General features: G+C 48.8%; 2 protein-coding genes across 3 annotated transcripts; both read left to right on the forward strand.

Annotated features, from left to right (window-relative positions):
• Window positions 1–1607: 1607 nt before the first annotated feature.
• LOC105864817 (transcription factor GATA-4) lies at window positions 1608–10166 on the forward strand. Its single transcript, XM_012752957.3, has 5 exons — window positions 1608–1823; window positions 3170–3295; window positions 6223–6310; window positions 7158–7312; window positions 8390–10166. Exons 1-5 carry the CDS (start codon window positions 1659–1661, stop codon window positions 8570–8572), a joined length of 717 nt encoding a protein of 238 aa, XP_012608411.2. The 5' UTR covers window positions 1608–1658; the 3' UTR covers window positions 8573–10166.
• A 5393-nt stretch (window positions 10167–15559) lies between these two features.
• Window positions 15560–22942, forward strand: NEIL2 (nei like DNA glycosylase 2). 2 transcript variants are annotated; one of them, XM_075997191.1, is made up of 6 exons: window positions 15560–15688; window positions 17339–17403; window positions 17455–17478; window positions 18762–19120; window positions 20913–21109; window positions 21688–22942. In XM_075997191.1, exons 2-6 carry the CDS (start codon window positions 17341–17343, stop codon window positions 22053–22055), a joined length of 1011 nt encoding a protein of 336 aa, XP_075853306.1. In that variant the 5' UTR covers window positions 15560–15688; window positions 17339–17340; the 3' UTR covers window positions 22056–22942. The 2 variants fall into 2 exon arrangements, with proteins under 2 accessions (XP_075853306.1, XP_012608409.2); XM_012752955.3 differs by having other exon boundaries at window positions 17339–17478.
• The last annotated feature ends 2476 nt before the right edge of the window (window positions 22943–25418 follow it).

The following is a 25418-nucleotide window of genomic DNA, read 5'->3' on the forward strand; positions in this document are numbered from 1 at the left end:
GAGACCAAGGTAGATGTGTTTAGGGACAGGAAATTAGGATATCAGGGAGTCAGAGACTTGCGGAAGTTCTGAGTCAGGCTTTCTATATAATAGATCACAGGGAATGAGAAAACTGGCCCAGCCTGTCTGACCAGGGCAAAGAGAATGGACACAAGTGGAATTTGTCAGTTGTGACATTCTGCAGACATGGAGATAAAGGTGCCGGGGAGGGGGAGTGCAGGAGAGTGGCAAACCTTGGCCTGCTATGGTGGGAGGGGAACGCTCCCCGCATCGGAGCAGCTCTGAGGTGGCCTTACTCATATGATAATATTCACCTATATGGTATGCACCAATAAGCAAGAAAAAGTGTCAAACTGTGACACAGCATTCATACATGTGTATTACGATAGGAATGATGAACCAGTGAAGGCTTTTTTGCAGGACAGTTTTGAAAATTCTGAGAACTTACAAATCTAGTCCCTTTGACTCAGAAATTCTACTTTTAGGAGCGTATTCTAAGAAATAATCAGAAACTCACAGATTTATGTACAAAACATGCAATATTTACAAAATGAAACCGGATAAAGTTTAATAGTTGAATGATAAGTTCGATGATGGTACATTTATGTGATAGAATATTATACCAAGCTGAAATGAGTTTATAAAGAATTTCTCATGTGGGAAAATGCTTTGATATTAAGCAAAACAAACAAAAACCCAACCAAGCCTCCACCCCCAAAACAGGCTCAAAATTATATAGCTTGACCTCAACTAGGCAAACATGTCAAAATATAAAGACTTGCAAAGGATATAATAGAATAAAATGTTTGTAACATTGATGACGATCTATATTTTCTTTATACATTTTGGTACTGTCTGATTTTCCTAAAGTAAATATTTATTATAATTTTATTCAAAGGGAAAAGTAATCTTAATTTTGAAAGGGTTAAAAGAGAGAGAGAAGGCCGGGCGCGGTGGCTCACGCCTGTAATCCTAGCACTTTGGGAGGCCGAGGCGGGCGGATCACTCAAGGTCAGGAGTTCGAAACCAGCCTGAGCGAGACCCCGTCTCTACCAAAAATAGAAAGAAATTAATTGACCAACTAAAAATATATATACAAAAAATTAGCCGGGCATGGTGGCGCATGCCTGTAGTCCCAGCTACTCGGGAGGCTGAGGCAGTAGGATCGCTGAGCCCAGGAGATTGAGGTTGCTGTGAGCCAGGCTGATGCCACGGCACTCACTCTAGCCTGGGCAACAAAGTGAGACTCTGTCTCAAAAAAAAAAAAAAAAAAAAAAGAGAGAGAGAGAAAGATATGAGTGGACCTCAGCATTAGGTGAGGGCCTGGGGCTGGAGGCTCTGCATGCAAGATCTGGGCTGAAGTTCGGGCACCCCACCTCCCAGCCCAGCCTCTGATTATCCCGGTGATGGGCTCTTCCTTTTCTCATGCTAGGAGGAGTTGTGTCTGGGACAGCCAGAGTCAAAGTGCTTCCCATCGAAGTCCTCTGAGCTGCTGCCCCAGGGCTTGGGGTCGCCGTGGGGACAGGTGGCTTTCCCTCCTTCTAGGGAAAGGGCATTATTTCTGTGAGCTCTAGATTCCCAGATGTAAGAGTGCTGAGCACAAAGAAAGAATTAATCCTCTGTGTCTCTTTTTGTCCCTTTCCCCCTACCCAGTAGATATGTTTGATGACTTCTCGGAAGGCAGAGAGTGTGTCAACTGTGGGGCCATGTCCACCCCGCTCTGGAGGCGGGACGGGACGGGACACTACCTGTGCAACGCCTGCGGCCTCTACCACAAGATGAATGGCATCAACCGGCCACTCATCAAACCCCAGCGCCGCCTGGTAAGCATGGGCCTCACCGGCCCCAGCTGCAGGACTCTCTCCTTGGTGGGAAATCCTGTGGTTTTGAATTTTGGAATTCAAGGTTGTGGGTTAGGTGGGCGGGGACACCATAGTAACTTCTCAAGCCCTTCCGGGTTAGCTGAAGCTACAAGGAGGTTCCAGACCATCTAGTTCAATCCCTTTGATATGCAGACCTGGAGAGTGAGACTCAGAGAAGCTAACGGCCTCACCCCCAGGCACACAGCTATGGAGTCTCCTGTCTCCACCCAGAATCCAGGCTCCCTGGGTCCCAATCCAGTGTTGTCCTGAATGTCTCCTCCATTCACATCACCCCTATGAGTAACTTCAACAGAGGCTGTTCTTTATTTACCCTGTTCAGTTGATAAAACTTAAAGCCCAGGAAGGTTAAGCAGCTTGTTGTGACCCCATGGCAGGGAAGTTTGGGCCTGTGATGCAGACTTTGGGCCCCTGGTTTCATATTCTTTATTAATGTAATTTGATTTTAAACAACACCAACTGGTTTCTGTGAGTATTGGGGAGGGAGGAGCAGAGGGAACAAGCCCTGTGCTTCCCTTTCTTGAATCCCAAAGCCATTCAGTCTTTGGTACCATTTGGATACAATAGTTCCTCACCCACCGCCTACACCTGGCACCTGAAGCCAATGCTAATTCTACTTTTGGAAGAAGATTTTCTGCCCACAGTGCCCAGTGTTAGCCGGGTTATTTGTGTTACATTGAATGACAGTTAGGACTAGAAACCAGGTCTTTAGTGCCCAAATTCACTCTCCACAGGCAGCAGAAATCTTGTTTTTGGCCTGACACTGTGGCTCACACCTGTGATCTTAGCACTCTGGGAGGCCGAGACAGGAGGATCACTTGAAGTCAGGAGTTCAAGACCAGCCTGAGCAAGAGCTAGACCCTGTTTCTACTGAATAAATAAATAAATAAAAAGAAAGAATCAGTTAGGTTACTAAAAATAGAAAAAATTAGCCAGGCATGGTGGTGCATGCCTGTAGTCCCAGCTACTTGGGAGGCTGAGGCAGGAGGATTGCTTGAGCCCAGAAGTTTGAGGTTGCTGTGAGCTAGGCTGAACCGAGGGCACTCTAGCCCAGGTGATAGAGCGAGACTCTGTCTCAACAAAAAAAAGAGAGAGAGAGAAAAAAAGAAGTCTTGTTTGCATGTACTCCTAGGAGTGGCTTAGGTAGTGGGACAGTCAGGTGTGTCACTGGTCACAGATCCATCACAGCCTCACCCACTCGAGTGGCCCAGCCCCGAGGCCCCGCGTGAAGTAGAAGGGCGGTGCCCACCTCTTCCCTGGGCGTGAAGGGCTTGTTTCCTGTGTTGTAGTCCGCCTCCCGCCGAGTGGGCCTGTCCTGTGCCAACTGCCAGACGACCACCACCACACTGTGGCGCCGCAACGCAGAGGGTGAGCCCGTGTGCAACGCCTGCGGCCTCTACATGAAGCTCCACGGTGTAAGTGGACCCGGACCCCATGCACCACTCGTTGCCTAGCTCTGCCAGGCAGGGCAGCCACGCGCCTTCATTCCCACTTCTCCATTCTCACCTGTCTTCTCTTCAGACTAGAATTCATTCTCCCTTCGTAACAAAGATACTTAGATTTAGAAGGGAATCTTCGCGATTTTGCTGGTCTTTTCTTTCTTCAACGTTGTATAAAGGTTACAGATGAGGAGCTTATGTGTGTATATGTATGGTATATGGTAGCATGATATGTGACAAAGGTGACGTTTCAACTCAGTGCATAGAAGGATAGCTTGCTTAAGAATACTTGCATTGACATAACTGGCTATTCATTTGGAAAACAGCAAAGCATTACCCCCACCTCCTACCTTAAACAAAAATAAACAGGTGAATTAAAGATATTAAATGTAAAACTTCTTTGAAATAAAATTAAAATATCAGACAATATAATATTAACTAGGCAATTAATTAAACACAATAAAAAATACCAAGCAATACATGTACTAGAAGGATATGTAAGGGGAGGTACTTATTTAACCTTGGGGATAGGAGGACAACTTCTTAACCAAGTTCTTCAAGCTCTTAAGCCACATAAGAAAAGTTGGATATATTTGATTGTATAAACATGTAATATTGGTGTCTGGAAATAACACCTAAAGAAAATAAAAGCCAGTGTGCACTGTGTCAGAAAAAGGGTTAACATTTTCGGAACGCAAAGAGCTTACATTCTGACATGGAACAATCTCCATCATATAGTGCTTTTTATTTTAAAAAGGCAGTGTTCACAGCCTGAGCAAGAGTGAGACTCCATCTCTACTAAAGATAGAAATAATTTAGCTGGGCATGGTGGTGCATGCCTATAGTCCCAGCTACTTGGGAGGCTGAGGCAGGAGGATAGGCTGAGGCAGGAGGATAGCCTGAGGCCAGGAGTTTGAGACCAGTCTGAGCAACATAGCAAGACACTGTCTTTAAAAATAAATAAATAAATAAATAAATAAATAACCAGGCTTGGAGGCTGAGGCAGGAGGATCACTTAAGCCCAGGAGTTTGAGGCTACCGTGAGCTATGATGGCACCACTGCACTCCAGCCTGGGTGACAGAGTGAGATCCTGTCTGTATGTAAATAAGCAAGTAAAGTAGTAAGTGTCCTCAAAAAAAAAAAAAAAAAACCCACAGAATAAACAGAAAAAAACACCAAAATTACAATTACTGTATGACCCAGAATACTACTTCTAGGAATATATTCAAAAGAATGGAAGATAAGGCCTCAAAGAGATATTTGTACATTCATAGCAGCATTATTTACAATAGCCAAAAGGTGCAAGCAACTTCAGTGTCTGTGGATGAATGAATGGATAAACACAATGTGATATGTACACACTGTGGAATATTATTCAGCCCTAAAGAGGAAAGACATCTGGCCATTCCATAGCATGGATAAACCTTGAAGACATTATACTACGTGAAATAAGCCAGTCATGAAAAGACAGTGTATGAGTCCACTTATTTGAAGTCCCTAGAATAGTCAAACCATAGAGACAGAAAGCAGAGTTGGGGTTGCCAGGGCCTCAAGGGAGGAGGGTTGGAGAGTTGGTGTTTTAATGGGCGCAGAGCTTCTGTTTTGCAAGATGGGAATAGTTCTGGGGATGGGTGGTGGTGACGGTTGCAGAACGATGTGAAGATGCTTAATACTGCTGAGCAGCACACTTAAAAATGGTTAAGGTGGTAAATTTTATGTTAGGAGTATTGAAAAAACGTGTATCTAAGTGAGTGAGAGTAAACATGAGGGCAAAGTCTTCTGAGATGAGGATGGGCTTTAAAATGGCAGAGGTTGGGAGGGCGCCCTCCTCTGGCGCTGGGAAAGGATGTGGAATGGCTGGATCCACGGGCATATGACGGGCGGGTGCAGGTAGGAATCCCGCCTCCTCTGCGGTTGGGTAGGAGGCAAGCTCAAGTTCATGTATGCTGGTGCATTTCTCTCCTAACCATTCCCTGTTTGTATCTCTGAAGCAGTAATTGCTTCTCTTTCCATATCTGCAGGTGTAGTCTGTATTAATCCCACGCGATAAAGCAGCATAGAGCAGACCAGAGCTAAAAGATTTGGCCTGGCCTAAGAGAAACCAGATGTAGGGGAGGTACTATATCTAAAAATACTAGAAAGACGACCTGTCGTAAAAACATTGTCCACAGACAGTTTGTCCCAGGACGTGGCCACAGGGCAGTGTCTTTGCCATAATCTCTTACTGCTCCCCATCTCCTGTGGAAACCCCACCGCTTGCTCTAGCCAGGCCCAATGCAGCGCCTAGCTGCTTGCTCTAGGTAGAGTGACTTTATGTCTCAGCTCATTGGGACTGTCACCCCCCAGGCCTATTTCCCCAGCATAATTGTTAATGGCACTCCCTTTTTATTTTCAGTGTCCAGGGGTGGATGATAAAAGCTTTTGCACAACTGCTACCTGAAATGTCTGTCCCTTGTCTACTCACAACCTCTTACATCTTGGGTGTCACCTCCCCAGGAAACCTTCGTTGGTAGCCTGGTGTTTCTCCCCAACCCAGGACAGCGTTTAGTGTTTCTTCTCTGTCTTCCCACATCACCTACCAGAGTCTGCTTGTTTCTACGTGTCTGTCTTTTCCACTAAATCATGAACTTCTGGAGGGAAGGAACTGTGTCTTTCATTCTCTCCTTCTCCAGGCTCTAGTAAAACGCCCACTGTAGAACACAGGTGCTGGATACATTTTTAACATAGAATTAATTTATTCCTCAGCAGGAGTTCCAGGGGCCCGTGCACCCCGTCTCAGCCCCAAGGTCTGTGCAGAAGTTGCTTAGATGTTTCCTTCTCACAGTGTGCATGTGGGAGTTTCGATGCTGTAGCAGACTGTGTGCAGATGCAAAACCATTTATATTGACATGTGACCCTCTAGGTCCCCAGGCCTCTTGCAATGCGGAAAGAGGGGATTCAGACGAGAAAACGGAAGCCCAAGAACCTTAATAAATCTAAGACACCAGCAGGTGAGGAAAAGACCTGTATGTAATTATACTAATAAGTCAGGCGCCCTCAGAGCATGTGAGAATCACGTGTCCTTGGTCAGACAGGCCAGCCCAGGCTGCCAAGCTGCAATGGCAACATCATCCATCCCGGCTTTTCAGGATAGAATGAGTAACTCAGTAAAAATATAACATTGCCAGGGAGCGTAGTGGGAGCTTTTGAAAGAGGTTCAGTTCGGGTTGTAGCCTGATTACTGCCAATTGCAAAGACTGCACAGGGCCAACCGAGCCAGTCAAGGGCCTGAAAGAGGAGTGTCATGTGGTCCCTTCGTCTTGGGTTTTGTGGCCACCCAAAGACTCAATTCCTTTCAGTCCTCTTTGGGGCAGGATCTGGGAGGACAGGGTCCCATCAATCATATTCCTAAAAGATTGATCTGTCAGCCAAGAAACTAGCTTTGGCAGCAAAACCTAATCTGAATAGACACCAGGCCATTGATAGGCTCTTTTTATCCTACTTAGTGTGAATACTCATGTGTTTTACTGTAGAGATATTCAAGTATTTAATTACGGGATGTTGCCCTGACCCCACTGCGGGTACCCTATGATATACAGTATTTGCATTTTTAAAAAATTTGTGTTTAGGACCTGGGGTGGGGAAGTGCGGGCTCAGCATCTGAAAAAGTCCCCTTGGAATTCTGAAACTCCTGCCCCATTTCGAGAACTGTTGTCCCCTCACTGATAAGGACCCCTACTTCTCTCCCCAGCAAACGTAAATAAAGCCCTTGTTGCGGACCTCTCCCGGCTGGCTCAAAGGGCCGCCGTGCATTTGTCCCTGCCCCTGGTCTGGTGTCCTGACTCTGCCTTGTTCCAGGTCCTCCGGGCAGCGAGAGCCTTCCTCCCAGCAGCAGCGCCTCCAGCAACTCCAGCAACGCCCCCAGCAGCAGCAGCAGCAGCGAAGAGATGCGCCCCATCAAGACAGAGCCCGGCCTGCCGTCCCACTACGGGCACAGCAGCTCCATGTCCCAGGTACAGGTGGATGCGGGGAGGCGGGCTGCAGCATCCCAGGGGGGCAGGCTGGCATTAGGCAGGAGCGGCCCCACAGGCTGGAAAACCCCAGCCTCCTGCCCTCAGGCTCCTCACACCCCACAGGCAAGGGGCGTCTGCACAAGGCTGTATTTCAGAACATCTGAGCAGCTACGTCGATTTGGACACACAGCTGTGACACACGAATGTTTAGCAGCTCCTCTGTGCCACGACTTTGGAGACAAGGAGAGAGGAGTCCGGGGGCCGCACACAGGGCTAGGGGAGTGGGGAGGAAGAGAACACGTCACTGCAGCCGGAATCAGACTGTGCGTGCAGGGCTGATGGGAGGCAGAGCAGTGGGGTGGGTGTTTCTAGGCAAGTCTGCCCCCTAAGTCAGAGACAGGAGGTTACACCTTGGCCTTGAAGGACTTTGTCAGGAGGAGGTGGGGCAGGAGGAGCCCCATGGCCTAGGCGAAGGCAGGTGGGCCGGCGGAGGCTGCATGGAGGTCATAGGCAAGGTGCCACTTCATGAGGCCCAGCTCCATACGTGTGTGGGAGATGGCCCAGCAGTGGCCCCATGTCCTTCTTGCAGATGACCTGGTGGCGTCTCTGCCTCCCTGCAGTTCTGCTCCTTTGGGGTCAGGGTTTCTCTTTGCAGGCTCCACTCTGCTCTCCTCTGCACTCGAGAGAGGCTGTGCCCTAACGAGCTACTCACTGCCTGGGAGAACCTGGTGCTTGGCAGGCAGGTTCTCTGGATGTGGAGACGTTAGGGTGATGGGATTGTAGACGATGTCTCGTGTAACTGTCAGAGCCTTCCGAGAAACCACAATAACTGCAAACCCACTGGGGCACAGCCCGAGTTGTGTACTGTGCTCAGAAGCAGCGATGAGTCACGCAGACCCTCTGTACCCAGACCGCAGGGATTAGGAAAAGCAGAGATGCGCCCCTTGCTCCCTCGCCCAGCCCTTCTCTGGGGTCTGAGCCATCCCGGGGTTGCCTGCTTATTGGGCTCCCCTCCCCAGCCCAGAGCTCCCTCAGGAGTGATTTTATCAGCCTCATGGTACACTTTCTGCTTTTCAGACGTTCTCGGTCAGCACGATGTCCAGCCATGGGCCCTCCATCCACCCGGTCCTCTCGGCCCTGAAGCTCTCCCCACAAGGCTACGCCTCTCCCGTCAGCCAGTCCCCACAGGGCAGCTCCAAGCAGGACTCTTGGAACAGCCTGGTCTTGGCTGACAGTCACGGGGACATAATCACTGCGTAATCTCCCCTTCTTCTCTCCTAAATTCCTGCACGGACCTGGGACTTGGAGGACAGCAGAGATCCAGGCTCGGGCTCCTCTGCCTGAGAATGACTCCAGAAGAACAACTGGGAAGAAACTTGAAGTCACCGATCCGGCTGGGGCAGTGGGTGCTGGATTTTCTCAGATGCCTTCTCAAGGTGGGGTACTGGGGAGAGCCCAGACTCTGACACAGAAGAGCCACCCTCCACCACGAGCACACGACGTCTGTCCGTGCCTTGCGTGGGAGATCTCTTTCCTGTTCTCTCCCCAACCCTGTCTCTGATGAGAGACAAGATGTCCTTCTCTCCTGCTCTTCCCCTGCTGTGGCCTGAGGCAGTGGTTTCTCCATTGGGTTTCCACTGCCCAGGATTTGAAGGTGGGGAGGGGCAGGCCTGGGGCCCCTGCTCTGTCCGGCCTGAAGGAGGGCACCTGTTTGACACGTGTGTGGATGTGACAGGCCCCTTGGGCCACCCTGCCCTTGCCCAACACTCCCCTTGAGGCGTGACACGTTCCCGTGTCCCCCCTGCCAGATCTGACTCCACAACATTGGGTATGACGCAGATGTTACTGAACGCTTCCTGGGGAGCTTCCTGGCCTTCACCTGCCACATCGCAGAGCTTCAGAGCTTCATCCAAACGCAGCTTGGCACCTTCGCCCCCAGGCTCCTCCCCTGCTGCGGGCTTTATCCCTTGCTCTCTGTCCTCTCTCCACTTCCAAGGCCTTTTAAATAAAAATCTCTCCTGCTCTGAGCGATTCAGCTCAGATGTGCCTCTCCCTTGGCAAAACAAGAGCTCAGTAGTTTAGCTGGACAGCACCCCTCGAGTCTATGTCCCAATATCCTTCGTTCACCCCACCATACACTGAGGGCTCCTGCTGCTCAAGCTTGGCAAACACTCTCCTAAGCCTCAGACCCTTCTGGAGAGAGTGGTGAACACCGTCCCGCTTGGGGGCAGGGGCTTTTCGAGGACTCAGTCACTTGCTCTCAGATCCCGCCAGGGCTGTTCTGCGGAGATAGGCCTCTTGGCCAGACGGCGGCCTGAGGCCACAAGTGCTCAGAATTTGCTTCCTTTCTCCAGCAGAAATCTTTTGTCCAGGAGGCAAAAAGCCAGAGATTTTGCAACAGAAATTCAAAGCAAACAAATGCAATAAAACTCACGGAAAGAGAGAAAGAAGACGACCATGACAGAAGACATTAGAAGATGCTGACAGTGGGCCTGGGGAGGGTCTCCAGCGCTGCCCCTTCTGGAATTGGCCACTTTCTCCTCCACACGGTGCTCAGTTCCCGCCAGGACACTGGGGCTCACGAAGGCTGTCCCATGTCCTTGTTATCAGCAGAGCGGTGGCTGACTGTGGCATTACTACGCCCACCCAAAACACCCAGCCCCCCACTCCAAAATCCTACTGGCTGTAGCAGAGAATATCTTTAAACCAGGATTCTGTTTTAATCATCATTTACATTGTTTTCTTCCCAAAGGCCACCTCATATACCCTCTCTACCCCACAAACCTGTTAACATTGTCTTAAGGTGAAATGGCTGTAAAATCAGTATTTAACTAATAAATTTATCTGTATTCCTCCTTCCCCTCTCCTCCCTCAGAGGGATTTCCTGGGAGGTTGACGCTGCTGTCCTTTTCCAGGGACTCTTGAGCCACAGAGGCCTCTCTGCTGATCCGCTCACAGGCTGCTTCTGACCTGGGTTTTCTCCCTCCCTTTATTTTTGGCCACTGGTCAAGGTGACCCCTGCAGGTGACAGTGGCTGGTGAAAAGAACGCACACCCCAGTGCCACCACTGACTACCGTGAGACTTCAGACAGGTCACCTCGGGCTTTAGTTTCCTGGGAGAAGGTTGGACCAACCACCAAGGAAAATTCCTTATGGCCCAACAGAGGTCACTCGATGTGTGTGTGTTGGATGGGTCGTTTTTAGAGCTTCCCTCCAGACAGCTCTTTCCAGCCCCGCCTGATTTAAGGTATGCCTTGGCAGGTGGCCCTGAATAACAGAAGCTTAAGTAGGCCTAGGGCCTGGGCTCTACTGAGCAAAGAAGTGGATACAACACAATGCCACACACTTTCCAATTTAAAGGAGCTGCTGTATTATTCAAGGATTTCCCAAGCATTGCTGTCCCAGTGGTACGAGTTGGAAACCTTTTCAGGAATCAACCCCCTTGTCCACCCCCAAGAGTGGTCTGCTGTGCATCTTTCCTTAGAGACTTCCTTCAAGTGGCTTCTAGCCTTATCACAGCCAAAGTCCCCCTTACCCTGCTGCCACCTCCACCACAGTTCCCATGTTTTGAAATAGTTTTATCTACATAATCATTTGAATTATCCTTATTTTTCACAGATCAAAAACATAACTGGCTGGATAGGGTGGCTCATGCCTATAACCCCAGCACTTTAGGAGGCTGAGGTGGGAAGTTTACTTGAGGCCAGGAGTTTGAGAACAGCTTGGGCAATATAGCGAGACCCCACCTCTACAAAAAAATAAAAATTTGCTGGATGTGGTGATACATGCCTGTAGTCCTAGCTGCTTAGAAGGCCAAGGCAGGATGATGGCCTAAGCCCAGGAGTTCAAGGGTACAGTGAGCTATGATTACACCATTGCACTCAGCTTGGGCAACAGAGGGAGACCATGATGGCTTATGTCTGTAATCCTAGCACTCTAAGAGGCTGAGGCAGGAGAATCGCTTGAGCCCAGGAGTTTGAGGTTGCTGTGATGCCACTGCACTCTAGCCTGGGTGACAGAGTGAGACCCTGCCTCAAAAAAATAAATAAAAATGAAGGGCTGTTGAAGAATGCATCCCAGCAAAGGCAGCCTAGCGGGGAACATTTCCAGGTCTTCCATATTGCTACACAGAACAACAGGGCTTGCTGCACTTTAATTCAGTGTGTTTTCTTAAATCTATCAAATGACCTTGGCATCTCCTTACTACTCACCTGCACCGATGAGGTTTGAGAGGAGCTGCAGGTTATGAACTGGAGCACCTTTGTGGCTTCCCACATAACAACAGTTGGAGTAAGTCAATTCCACAAGCTGGGGCAGTGTTTATTTTTTTAACTTTGGGGGGTGGGTCACAGACCTACCTGAGAATGTATAGAAGCTGTGCTCACTTTCCCCAGAAAGGTACACATAGCTTGAGATTTTGTACCCCACTCACCATTTTAGGGGTTTTATGAACTCTGGAAGCTTCTCCATATAACCCAAGTTAAGAACGCTTGCTTTGAGGTTCTGGATTAGTCCAGAGCTGCGAGGTTGTGTCTGTCACCAGGTCAGCTCCACCTAGGTTGTCCTGGCATTTGGTTTGACAAGTTGGGCCCAGAGTAAACCTTCCTGTTTAGCTATGAAGTGAAGCAACTGAAGAATCCCAGGGCAGGTGTCAAGGCCCCCAAAGCTGCTCTTGGCTCCAGAGAGATCCTGCAGCCTAAGATCCAGCTGTTTGCACAATTGTCCAAGCACAAGGCTGAGGAATTTCTGCTAACTCCTTCCTTCCAGAAGGCCTAAGTACAATGGGGTTACAGGAGACCAGTTGCTAAGGATGCAGGAAGTTAGTATCACTAAGGTTTATAATACCTGATCTGGGAGATTGAATAGACCAGAAAGAAAATTGAACCCTGCTAAGAAAAAGGAAGCCTGGATTGGTGAGTTGCCATGCCTGACTTGTTTATGGACCATAAGGGATCTCAGAGATCATCTGGTCCAAACTCTCTTGTCCTGCTGTTGAGGGAACTGACCCAAAGCCACAGAGCTGGCTGAGGAAGAGCAGCCTTCACTGGCCACCCACCCTCACTAGGAAGGCCCTGCGATTGACAGGAGGCACCATTCTTGCAGTTAGCGTACCCACCATGTGGGGGCGCCCGCAATCTCCTACTCTTCCCTTGCAGCCTCCAGTGTAGCCTGAGTTTTCAAGCTGTCAATCTGGGACCAGCCCCCAAATTCTGCTAACAAAAAACACCCACATTGGGCACTACTGCATGTGAGACACTGCTAGTAGCTTCATATAGTCACAGAAAATATTAATATCCACACATTCTCCCAATTATGTTTTTCACACAAAGATATGGCCCATGGATTTTAAGTCACTTGTTGAAGGTCAAAGAGCTAAGTGCAAATAGGGATTCAAACCACAGCTATTTGACTCCAGAATCTGGGCTGTCACACCTCACTCAACCCTGCCTTTCCTAAAGAGCAGAAATCTACAAGCTGGGGAGCCCTGCACAGCCTGAGTCTAGAGTCTTTCAGTGTCCTAGAAGTTCAGAAGAAACCTTGGTTCCAAATTCTCCCAACTTGAACATGATGAAAGAAGGATGTAGAGCCTTTGAGGAATAGGGCTTGCTATCCTTGGCCACATGCCCAAAAAAGAGGGGCAACTGGAAGAGACCCTGGAGCCTCACTTAGTCGAAAATGCTCTCTAGATGCCTCTAGAGCCATATGAGCCCTCTGGTGGGCTGCGGAATCCGACAACCTTCAGCAGCGATTTGATTCCTCCCTGAGTCCTACTGCTTTTCTCTTTCACTCTCTTTCTTGCTTTCTTTGTGGTGGTTGTATTTTAATCTATTTCCATGTGCATTAAACTCTATCCCTGCTGGAGAAGCCGGGAGCACTTCGCTCCATGGCCCTTAGAAAGCTGGTCACTGACCCACATGGTGCTGGAGCCCAGACTCCTCCGGATTTGGGGGCTACCCGAATCCTGGAGGCAGAAAAATAATTATTACTACAATGTATAGTTATTGCATATGCCAGGCCCAGTGCTAAGTGATGTATGTGAATCATCTCAGTACATCCCACAGTAACCCAATGAGGTAGGCATTGCACTCCACATTACAGATGAAGAACCTGAGGTACAGGAAGGTTAAGTTACTGGTTCAGGCTCTCTCAGCTGTAGGTGGAATTTGGACCCAGGCAGTGTGGGGTGGGAGCTGTGTTCTTAGCCACTACTCTACAGTTACTCTTCCAGCTACTTGCCTTTTCCAGGCAGATTCCCCAGCCTTATTGTCTAAGAGCAATGATTGCATATGTTTGCACAACACTTTACAGTTTATGTGTATTTCCTAAAAAGTCATTTAATCATTCATTCAACACATATTTCTCGGGTCCTTATCAACTGCTGAGCACTGTGCTCTAAGTCTTTGCTGCTCCAAATGTGGTTCCTGGGCAAGCATCTCCTGGGAGCTTGGTGGAAAGGCACTATCTCAGGCCACATTACAGACCTCAGTCAGAAATCTGCACTTATACAAGGTTCCCAGGTGATTCATATGCACCAGAAAGTTTGAGAAGTGTGGTTTTATAATATTTCTACAATACCACCAAATAGATATCCCAGTTAATGAATGGATTCTGAGATACTGTGACTTGCTTGTATTCCTACAGTTAATAAATAATCAGATCATATATGTAAAGAGCTCACAACAGTGTCTTGCACATAGTATGTGCTTGATAAACAATAGCTATAATTATAAATGACAGAGCCAAGCTGTGAACCATATGGTATCTCAATGACATAGCCCATTGGCCTCAGAAGAGCCCTCTTAGGTACCAGGTATTCCATCCCACCAGGTGAGGGAAGGAGTGTAGCTATGGCTTCCCTCCCAGCTCAGACAGTCTGCAGGATGGAGAGCTCAGGAGAGCTCAGGGCTCCAGAAGCCACCATTAGGGTAAGCCTGATCCCACGACAGGAGAATCCTGTGGTGAGGATGTTATTCTACAGAAAGGCCAGATATGAAGAGGGAGACCAGAGGCTTTCTAAGGGATCCCTCCTGCAAACTCCATGCCCTCAACCTCACTCCTCTGCCTCCAGGATCCCTTTATGTGCAGGATGCCTTCAGTAGGTGGGCACCTGGGAAGGCCACTTGTACACTCCCTCTCAATCCACAGGACACAGCCATGTCTCTAAGGACTAGTTAGGTTTGTCTTCTGTGCCGGCCATGTCCTGCCCAGGGCCCCCTCAGCGAGGGTCCATAGTGACTGCCATTCTGGACGTTTCTTGAGCACCTCCTCCGACAGTTTCCCAAACTTCCCTGCTGATCTCCTGGAAAGCGTTGGCTCCTGGATCCTTATCCTCCTTGGAGAACTAACAACAATGGAACATTATTTGTCTTTAAATAGCCTATTATTTTGTCTCTTTTATTCTTAGAAATAAAAATTTAATACACAAACATTTTAAAGCAAAATTTGCTTACAGTAAAAATTCAAATAATAATATTCAAATAATATAAAGCAAAAAAATTCCATTTTCAAAAAGCTTCATGAGAATTTTGAGCACCTGTTTCCTTTGGGCCAACTGAAAGTTCCTTTCGCCTGAACCACCCAAAAGTTCTCCCATTCAGACACCCATCGACTTTTCTCTGAAAATGCCTCTGTGAGGCAATAAATAAAGAGTGTGGGCTCCGCGGTGGTGGCTCAAGCCTGTAATCCTAGCACTCTAGGAGGCCAAGGCGGGAGGATTGCTTGAGGTCAGGAGTTCGAAACCAGCCTGAGCAAGAGCGAGACCCCGGCTCTACTATAAATAGAAAGAAATTAATTGGCCAGCTAATATACATAGAAAAAATTAGTCGGGCATGGTGGCGCATGCCTGTAGTCCCAGCTACTTGGGAGGCTGAGGCAGGAGGATCGCTGAGCCCAGGAGTTTGAGGTTGCTGTGAGCTAGGCTGACACCACGGCACTCACTCTAGCCTGGGCAACACAGTGAGACTCTGTCTCAAAAAAATAAATAAATAAAGAGTGTCTTTAGTGCCAGCCCCCGTCCTTCTGATCCAGTTTTCCCTCCTGAGCCTTCCCCGTTTCCAGCGCCCCCTTGCAGGAGGAGGCTGCACCCCCGGGACAGAGCTCCACGTCCACGCCCGAGGGAGGGGCCCGCACGCTCACCCCTCCCCTCCCACCCGCCAGAGACGAACCCCATCCGGCCAGCCCTCCGGGACAACGCGCCCCGCCCTCTGGGGCAGAGGAGGAGCCCCGAAGCCCCGCCCGCCGTGGCGGCCCCGCCCCCCGCGCTCTGTCCGGGAGGCGCGGCCGGGCGCGGGCTGTGGCGCCGGTCCCTCCTGGCTGCCGAGTCCGCCGCGCGTCGGTGCTGGGCCTGGGCCGGCCAGGGACCGCAGACCCGAGCCGGTGAGTCCAGCCGCCCGCCCCTCCCGTGGGCCCGCGGCCTCGCGGCCTCGCGGCGGCGGCATGGGGAGAGGGCGCGGGGAGGCGCCAGGCCCTGGGCCCCGCTCGGCCGTGCGCGGACGCTCCCCGGACCTCGCGGCCCGCGCGCCAGGCGGGTGCACCTTGTCACGAGTTTTTTTTATCTTGAAAACTCAATTACAGAAAAATTAAGCGTCTCTTAAGGGCGCCCGCACCCCTGGTGGAATTGTCTTTTGCCTGTTTATCATGGTGCCTCCCCAGTCGCTCCTGGGAGGCCCCGGTGACCCACAGTCCAGTCTCTGCGCCCCCAGGAAGCACTGGGAAAATCAGTCATTTTAGACGCTCCTCTGGGAGTAGAGACCTTGGGGGAGGACAGTGGCGACGACTCTGTACCCGCAAGCCCGCCACCCAGCCTGGCCACTGTAACCCCGGCTCAGGCATGGGCAGGAGGCGGCACGGCGGCCCCATCCAATGCCAGGCGCCTTCCGCTTCTCGCCTTTTAAGGCTGTTCTAGGGGCAGCTTCCTACTGTCCAGGTCCCTTAAAATACCTAAAAAGACATGTGCACGTGTCGGGAGATTTTTAGGTACTTGGTGCATTCCGGAGGGAGGCGTTTCCAGAAGCTTCCTCCCTAGGAGAGCATCCAGGCTCAGAGAACTGATTAAGGTCAGCTGTGTCTGGTGTCAGGCTTCCCTCAAGTGTCTTGAGAGTGTGCTTAGGGGAAACGTTACCCCGGTTCAGCGAATCTAAGGCACCATCGAATATAAGGTACACGTTTTTGAATGTGCTGCTAAGTGAAACTGTGAGAATGCATACATGGTAAGAGGCATCCTCATTTCTGAGATTTAAAAAATAGTTTTAAATGTGTTTTTTAGAATCCCTGAAATACCACCATGCCAAGTACCTAATTTTTTTTCAGTTGGCACCGTACCAGAGTCTTATGCTGGTGTGGGAACAGGTGGTTAGCAGTGTGCCCTGGCTAAGGCTGGGGCGCTCCTGTGCCGGGTCAGCTGGTTGCAGGCCATGCAGACTGTCTCGTACAGGTGGCTCTCAGTGGCCTGTGATGATTAGGGGCAGAGAGAGAAGGCATCATGGGTAACCCTCTATCAGTGTTAAAGTGGAACCACAGCTGTTTTTCAGTTATCGGGTGGTTAAGCTGGACCAGCGTGGCTGGGAGGTCTGCACTTGTGATTCTGAGCTCTGTCCATATTGGTCATCTCATGCAGGTCTCTCCTGCTCCAGGGGTGGTCCTGGGAACGCCCTGCCCACAGATGTGTCTCTGTCCCTTTTGGCCTTCTCCACCTTGGTCTCCCCTGCCACAGGATCAAAGTGGATGATGCCCATGATATGACACCTAGCACACTGTTGGTGCTTAATAACTGCTGCATGAAGAAAGGCCAGAAGGGCTTGGAAAGGGAAACCGTTCTTGCGAAGTTGGCCACACCCTGCTGTAGCTAGTCCTCTGTGATCTGAACCCCCCTCAACCCCTGCCCCCGTCCCAGCCACGCTCCCTTTTGGGCCATATATGCTCCCAAAGTTGGTGGCAAACGTGGCTACTTGGAGCTTGGCACCCGTCAGAAACACAAGAGAGGAACTAGCTAAGACTGTGGCCTCTTTTGCTCATTTCTACCTGCAGGGATGCCAGAAGGGCCGTCTGTGAGGAAATTCCACCATTTGGTGTCCTCCTTTGTGGGCCAGCAGGTAGTCAAGACAGGGGGCAGCAGTAAGAAGCTTCACCCTGATGGCTTCCAGGCACTGTGGCTGCAGGACGCCCAGGTGAGTGCATCTTCTCTGTGGGAGCAGGGCTGGCACTTCCCCTGGAATCTGCCCCAGACATGTCAGGCTGTCACTTTCCTGAGCCCAACCTACCCAAGCTGGGACTCCAGCGCAGCTCTGCCTTTCAGTCTGATGTTTCTCAGCTCAGCTGTGGTACTGTAAAGAACACGTGTGTATGAGCTGGAGACCCCCTTGAGAGGATCTGCAGGGATTCCGTTTTCTCCAGCTGCATCTGATGTGCACCTTGGCTGGGAACCATGTTTGAGCCCACAGGGCCAGCCACCAGGAGGGAAGGAAGGAGGCATAGAGCCTTTGGGTGTAGGTTCAAACTCGCTCACATTTGCCCTGGGCAGGAGTCGGAATCCCTTCAAGGGGCTCTTGTGGTCTGACCCCTGCCTACCCCTGCAGCCTTCTTGTCCTGCCCCAAATCTGTCACTAAAAGTCTTTCTGCCTATGGTTTTGACACGCTGCTCCCCTGCTTGGGCAGGTCTTTTTCTCCCAACTCTGCCCCCATCGCTGTCCTCTCAGTGTACCACAGCAACTCCTAGTCTTTCTTGTGGCTTCTGCTTAGCCATCATGTCCTCTGAGAAGCCTACTCTGCCTGCTTCGGGGGGTTGGGGGGGAGAGACCCCACCTCTGTGCTTCCAGGGCATTCTGCTGTTGCACCCTTATTGCTGAACTGTCCTGCCTGTTGAGTGGAGGAGACAGATGAACAGGGCAGAGCTGTATTGTATCCCTAGCACTTAGCTGAGTACCTGGCAGGTAGAAGGCACTGGGAAATATTTGGAGAGTAACTCAGTGGGCTCTGCTGCTGCTTAGCTGTGTGCTCTTAAGCAAGTTACTTCATCTCTGAGCTCTAGTGTAAATTGTGACTTCTCTTATGGCTGCCATTTTTATCAAGTCCAATTTGTGTGTACACATGCTGGTTATTTCTAGCATGGAAAAACATTATGAATTGAATGAAAAAAATGACAGTTTGTATTTATTTCTTAGCTAATCCATGAAAAGTTGGGAGTAATTCCTCTAGGGTGGCCCTGCTATCTAGCACGAGTCTATTTCATTGCTAACTAATTTTTCCACTTACTTCCAGTCACTTGGAAAACCGTGTACTAACTACTCACACCACTGGAGCAAAAGAGCAAAATATTAGCAGGGCCCGAAGCCTCAACTTGGGAAAGCTTCATGGGAGAGGCGAGAAGGAAGAAATTTGCAAATGTCTGCACACACCCCACATCCCCTTTCTGAGTCTATAAGGCTTAGATCCATATTCATTTTTTTTCTAGGTCCATGGAAAGAAATTATTTCTAAGATTTGATCCAGATGAAGAAATGGGGCGCCCTGGTAACAACCACCCAGTGCTAGAGAGTCCATGCAGAGGAGCACAGGGGGAAGGGGCCGCCGACCAGAAGCAGGCCTCGTGGCCCCATGGACCCAAGATCTCTGATGGAGCCTTTCATTCTGCAGAGCTCGTTGTTCTCCAAGGAGGTGATGGCCCTGTGTGTTTGAGGGGAGACACCCCTGCAGGAGGAGCGGAGAGGTGGCTGCAGGTCAGATTTGGTTTGTTTGGCAGTGTTTGGGTGAACGAGTTCTCTAGAGCCAAGAAAGCCAACAAGAGAGGCGATTGGAAGGATCCTGTTCCAAGGTAATGGTGTGACCGTCTGGGTCCTTGCGGGGTCTGTGGTGTTCATGTGGCCCTAGGCTGTGGGGTCAAACTCAGGAGGATATCCAACCTGCTCCCTAGAACCCTGTTGTCTAGGAGAGAGAAACTGCTTGTGTACCAGCCGATGATAGAACGTAGACTGAACAGTCTGTACCCTGGGGTAACTTGGAGAAGGGAGAACTTTCCCAACAAATGTAGCACTTTTGGGGTGGAAGGTGTCTGAAGAGCACTTTATGGCTTGACTAGTGTGTCCTAAATTTAGGGGCAGGATTTTACCAGTTTTTAATGTATGAATGTTGAGAACAATATTTTTGTGTATCAGACTTTATGTTTAGGGTTGATTGCCAGAGGAGTAATTGATGGTCGAAGAGAATGAACATTCTTACAGCTGCGCCTTTCTGTGGCCGTACTGAAGTGCTAGCTTAGCTGGCTTCTCACGTGAAAAGGAAAAGAAGAATTCTTTCCTAACACTTGCATTACAGTTCTCAGTTGCTCAGAATCACAGTCCAATTAGATCTTATCATACATGTTATAAAACCCAGTGCTGCTTGTTATCTCTTGTTCTTTTCATCTCTCTCATATTGAGATCCCTGCTGATTTCTGTTGCCTATGTATTTTCTCTTGAGTAATCATGTCAGATCTGATGCATAGATATTCCTCTCAGTCCCTGCTCAGCTAAAGTAGACCTTTTATTTTCATTTGAGAACACAACTAAGGCCAGACACGGAGATCTAGGGTTTCTTCTCCGTCAGATGTGGGGTCCAGTTCCAGTCTGATGGTTTTCCTTACAAAGTAGCCCATTATTTCTCTATCAAAGTTTGTGAGGTTTCTGCTTTGTCCTTGGCAATCAGGAAGCTCATGGAAGTATATGCAGTTGTGTCTTTCTTGATAAATGTTGCCTGGGACTGGGTGTGGTGGCTCCTTAGGCTCAATATTTCTGTTTTCCTTCCTAATGTGCCCTGTTTTTGTTCAGGTAGCCACATGTCCTGACCTATATAGACTTTTCTGTGTTTTCCAAATTTTCTTTTGTGAACATGTATTGCTGTAGTCATGTATGTATATATATTTTTTAATGGTTCCATTTAGTTCTGAGATGTTTATGTTTGGCAGAGCCATCTCTTTTCTCTTATGGGCACTTAGCTTCCCCAGGTTAATCGCGGCTGCAGTGTAGAAGCTGCGCACATGTGTGATGTGATGAAAAATGCTAGCTGCATGTGCATCTGACCTTACTATGCAGTGGAAGCTGTATGTATTTGTGGTCTGATGATAAATGCTTTGTGTGTACATATGACTTGGCTATACAATGGCAGCGGTACAGATACTCCTTGACTTACAATGGAGTTATTTCCCAGTGAAGCCATTGTAAGTTGAAAACACGGACATCAAAAACGCATCAAATACACCTAACCTAGCAAACATCATAGCTAACTTAGCCCAGCCTACCTTACATGTGCTCAGAGCATTTACATTAGTCTACAGTTAGAGAAATCATCTAACACAAGGCCTATTTTATAATAAAGTTGGATATCTCATATAATTTATTGAATACTGTGCTGAAAATGAAAAACAGAATGACTCTATGAGTATTCCAAGTATGGTTTCTACTGAGTGTGTGCCACTTTTTTACCACTGGAAAGTCAAAACATAGTAAGTGGAACCGTTGTAAGTCATGGGTCATATGTGTGATCGGACTTCAGAGTGCAGTCTGTACATATGTATGATCTGATTGTGTTGTGCTAACTGTGCGTACATGTGATCTGTTCTGTCTTCCCAGGTTGATCCTGCATTTTGGTGGTGGTGGCTTCCTGGTATTTTATAATTGTCAGATGTCTTGGAGCTCTTCCCCAGTAGTCACACCCACCTGTGACATCTTGTCTGAGAAGTTCCATCGAGGACAAGCCTTGGAAGCCTTGGGCCAGGCTCAGCCTGTCTGCTATACACTGTTGGATCAGAGACACTTCTCAGGGTTAGGTATGGCTAATGGGGTGGAAAGGAGCCCCACAGAGTTGCTTAAAGGAAAAATCATTTGTCTGAGAGTGACAAGACCCCTCTCTATGTAACAGGCATTATGCTTGGCATTGTAAATAATAACAGTTCATATGTATCAAGCACTCTCTACGTAGCCTCTATGCTTAGCATTTTTAGTGAATTCTTATTTGTTGCTCATAAAAACCAGGTCAGCTGTCTCCATTTAATAGATAGGGAAAGGGAAGCATGAAGTGACCAAGGAGCTTGCCAGGGTCATATTGGAAAATCTGGTGGGATTAGGATTTAAGTCCAGTCAGGTGCCCGAGCCCTTTTTGATAACCTCCTTGCTGTGACAACGGGCTGTGCGTGAGCTTTATTTCACTTCACAACAACCTTAAAGGGGAGAATGATCAAACCCATTTTACAGACAGGGAAGTGGACTCAGATTGCTGACTTGTCCGGGACCCTCCAGGACGAGGCAGAGCTGACTCCGGGTCTTCCTGCAGTGCCTCCCTGCTGCTGTTAACTTATTGGATGCGTGCCCTGTTTCCTTCCCTTATCCTCTCCCTGCTTGCTTTCAGGGAACATCATTAAGAACGAAGCCTTATATAAAGCAGGGATCCACCCGCTGGCTCTCGGTTCTCTCCTGAGTCCCTCACGTCTGGAGGCCCTCGTGGACCACGTGGTGGAGTTCAGTACAGACTGGCTTCAGGGCAAGCTCGAGGGCAAACAAAAGCACACACAGATCTACCAGAAAGAACATTGCCCCGCCGGGCACCAGGTCATGAAGAAGGCGCTTGGGCCACCCAGTGGGTTCCAGAGGCTCACCTGGTGGTGCCCACACTGTCAGCCCCAGTTGTCCTCCGAGGGGCCAGAGCAGTCCCAGCTCTCCGAAGGCGTTAAGGACTCTCTGCATGGAACCTTGCCCTTTGGTGACCGTGACGCCTGAGTGTCTGGAAAGGAGAGAGTGGCCAGGGAGTGGGGCTGTGTGCAGAGGACAGGGTGGGTCGGGGGTGTCAGCACTGTTGATATTCATCTTACTGGAGTGGTGTCTAAGGCAGAGTTTTCAGAAGGTTAGATTTTTTCAGTTAATTCTTCCTAATTCTACTGTGAGAAAAACCACAACACTAGGTGAAGGGCAAAACCTCCCTTCCCGGAGACAATGGGCCAATGAAAATGAAAGCCTCAGGGAAATTGCTGTGCTCCTAGCATTGCTTTGCAGGTGTTGTGTTTTGTTTCTGAAACTTTGATTGACTTGAAGGCCCTCCAGTATGAGAAATAGGAAAGTAGGATTTTTTCTTTGTTTCTGGAGAGCGATCCAGGGATGCGGGCCTGCCTGGATCCTTCCCCCTGGACAGAGACACTAAGGGGCTGAGGGGCGAGGAGCTGGCTGCCTCCTGGTGTGACCAGTGGCCTTTATGGAAAAGCTGCTTGTTTAGTCCTTAAGTTGATATATTTGTGACTATTGATATGTTGAACAATTCAGAAATCGAGGGTTGTAGAGAAACACTTCTCTCATGTTGTTGGCAACTGCTAGATAAAACTAGTACAGACACATGAATATAAAGGTTTTTGTTATTTTCTGTTGTCATCTTTATTTGTCAGTAAAGGGTCATAACACATTGCCATGTGAATTGTATTTAAAATCAGGCTAGTTTTGGGCCTGGGGCCTCATGAAGCAAAACCTTGTGGTTGGTTGTGAAAATCTTAATATGGACAATTTAATTCTAAAAATGTGGATTGTGTTGCACATAATTCATGCGCAGAAAACAATACAAAATAACAAATTAGAAGGGATCATTTTAATAAAACACTGTGGCCCCAGTGAAAAAATTTTTTTTATGGTGTGGCAGTCAACATGTTAAACTGTAAATGACAGAACTGTTTGTGAAGGTGGCCTCCCAGGGCTTGCTGGGTTGGTCTGAGGAATCGACTTCAAAAGAGCAAGGGATGGAGGTGACTGCACACCAGTCCTTCTGCCCCAGGCAGGCCCCTGGGATTTGGCCTGCAGTAAGCAGAGGAGAACTTGACTTCTCTTCCACAGCCTCTGGCACAGAGAAGAAAGTGATCTGTAAGAGTGAAATTGCAAACAGTGGCTGGCTGGGTGCAGTGGCTCACCCCTGTCATCCCAGCACTTTGTGAGGCTGAAGTGGGAGGATTGCTTGAGCCCGGGAGTTCAAGACCCTTGCTTAAGCTCACACAGTTAACAAGCGCCAGAGCCACTGCTTTAGTCAGCTCGGGCTGCCATAAAGTATCATAGACTGCGTGACTTAAACAACAGACTTTTCTTTCTCACAGTTTTGGAGCCTGGGAAGTCCAAGATCAAGTGTTCCCTGACTTGGATTCCCCTGAGGGCCCCTTTCTCAGTGTGTCCACATGGAGTGCTCTAGGCTCATCCTCTTCTTCTAAGTGCTCTAGGCTCATCCTCTTCTTCTAAGGACACTAATCCTATTATGGGACTATTTTATGACCTCATCCTCATGACCTCATCTATATCTAATCACCTCCCAAAGGCCCCATCTCCAAATACCATCACACCAGGGGCTAGGGCTTTAATATAGGAATTTTGGAGGGGCATATTCGGTCCATAACAGCCACCTACTTTTTACCCACTACCTTACATCCCCTCTGTCAGGTGCAATAGCTGTACCACGGGAGTTGACCAAGACAACCCTTCTTGGAACACCATGGAGCTCATGACAGCTCTGAAAATTCACACAGGAAAGCAAACTTGTACTTTGCATGGTGTTTCTGAACCTAATTTTTACTATAAAGCCCACTCTCCTGTTCCTTGAAACACAGTGTAGAAAATACTGTTATAACCCACTGGATCCAAAATCTCTCCAATATCCTGTGAATCTAGATGCTCCAGTCAGTGTGTGAGCATGTGCCTCTCTGCTGCCTATCTGTTCAGACCATATCCTGCAGCCAGCTGGCTTCAGCAACTCCTTACAGCACAGATTGTCCCATGTGTAATCTAAATCCTTTTCCCTTCCTTGTTATCTAAGTCATTTCTGCTTTCCTCATATTTATACATCTTACACTTAGATATGTACATTAGATATGTCTTGTACCTTAGATATCTCTTTTATGTGTAAAAAGGGCCAATTCTTTTGACCTTAGCCTATGTATTTGTCACCCTGGGCTGCCATAACAAAATACTACAGACTGAGTGGCTTCAACAACAGTTACTTTCTCACAGTTCTAAGGAGGCTGGAAGTCCAAGACGAAGGTGCTGGCAGGGTGGTTTTCTCCTGAGGCCTCCCTCCTTAGCTTGTAGACATCCATCTGCTTGCTGTGTCCTCACATAGTGTTATCTCTGTAAATCACACTCTGGTGTCTCTTCTTCTTATAGGGTCACTAATCTTACTGTGTCTCTATGACTTCATTTAACCTTAATGACTTCTTTAAAGGGCCTTTCTCTAAATATAGTCACACTGAGGGTTAGGGCTTCACATATGAATTTTATGGGGACACAATTCAGTCTGTGATAGGCTACAAAGGAGGTTTGAAGAAAATCTTGAACTTCTCAGAGGCCATCTCCCTCTACCCTTAAAAAAAAAACTTACATTAACTTATAATCCCACTTCCAGGCCAGGTGATGTGAAAATATTAATAGATTGTTATATTTAGAAGAGTATATTGTGCACACTTATGTATATATACGCATATATAAAATACATAATAGATAACAGTATGTGTGTATACGTGCATGTTCGATATGTATGTTCAAATTCATTGTTCTAACCCATCTGAGAGGATGTGAGAGTAAAATGCCAGGCATGAGCTGGGACAAAGCTGGTGCCAAGACCATTTTCCATGGGCCGATGTCTGCAGGACAGGGGGTCCACAGTCCCCAGACACTGGGGAGGCCTGGGTGCCCCAATCAGGATTGGTGGAGAGGAAAAGGCTGTTGCAGTGTCCAGAAAGTTGTCAGAAAAGAGTCTTGGAAGTGGAAAGCCGGCTGGGGGTGGGGGTGGGGGTATGTGAGGCCCTTGCTGTGATGGCTGTGATGGGGCCTGTGTGCTGTCAGCCCTGGAGGCCTGTGGAGCTCAGGAGCCTGGGCTGTGGGGATGACCTCATTAGGGAGCACCCTGGGCCCCAGAAGTACAGGCTGGGCTTAAGGCACAGGCCAGGCAGCTTTCCTCACCCCAGGAGGTTAACAGGGGTGGTCATGAAGCAGGATGAAGGCCACAAGGAAGCCCTGGAGAAAGTCTGTTTTAGCAGGGAGAGAAAGAGAAGCCAGTCAGTGCACAGAGCTCAGGTAAAAGTCCCTCCTCCAAGGGGTAGCGGGTGGCCCTTAAGGTGAGTC

Source organism: Microcebus murinus, chromosome 24 (assembly GCF_040939455.1).
Source record: "Microcebus murinus isolate Inina chromosome 24, M.murinus_Inina_mat1.0, whole genome shotgun sequence".
NCBI classification, from domain to species: domain Eukaryota; kingdom Metazoa; phylum Chordata; class Mammalia; order Primates; family Cheirogaleidae; genus Microcebus; species Microcebus murinus.

What these genes read in the sequence shown, in the direction of transcription:
- LOC105864817 (XM_012752957.3), top strand. Translation starts at nt 1,659, where the DNA reads ATGTTTGATGACTTCTCGGAAGGCAGAGAGTGTGTCAACTGTGGGGCC. An exon ending in TCAAACCCCAGCGCCGCCTG is followed by an intron (nt 1,824 to 3,169) that starts GTAAGCATGGGC and finishes CCTGTGTTGTAG; the next exon opens with TCCGCCTCCCGCCGAGTGGG. An exon ending in TCTACATGAAGCTCCACGGT is followed by an intron (nt 3,296 to 6,222) that starts GTAAGTGGACCC and finishes GTGACCCTCTAG; the next exon opens with GTCCCCAGGCCTCTTGCAAT.
- NEIL2 (XM_012752955.3), top strand. Translation starts at nt 17,341, where the DNA reads ATGCCAGAAGGGCCGTCTGTGAGGAAATTCCACCATTTGGTGTCCTCC. An exon ending in TGTGGCTGCAGGACGCCCAG is followed by an intron (nt 17,479 to 18,761) that starts GTGAGTGCATCT and finishes TTTTTTTTCTAG; the next exon opens with GTCCATGGAAAGAAATTATT. An exon ending in TGGAAGGATCCTGTTCCAAG is followed by an intron (nt 19,121 to 20,912) that starts GTAATGGTGTGA and finishes CTGTCTTCCCAG; the next exon opens with GTTGATCCTGCATTTTGGTG.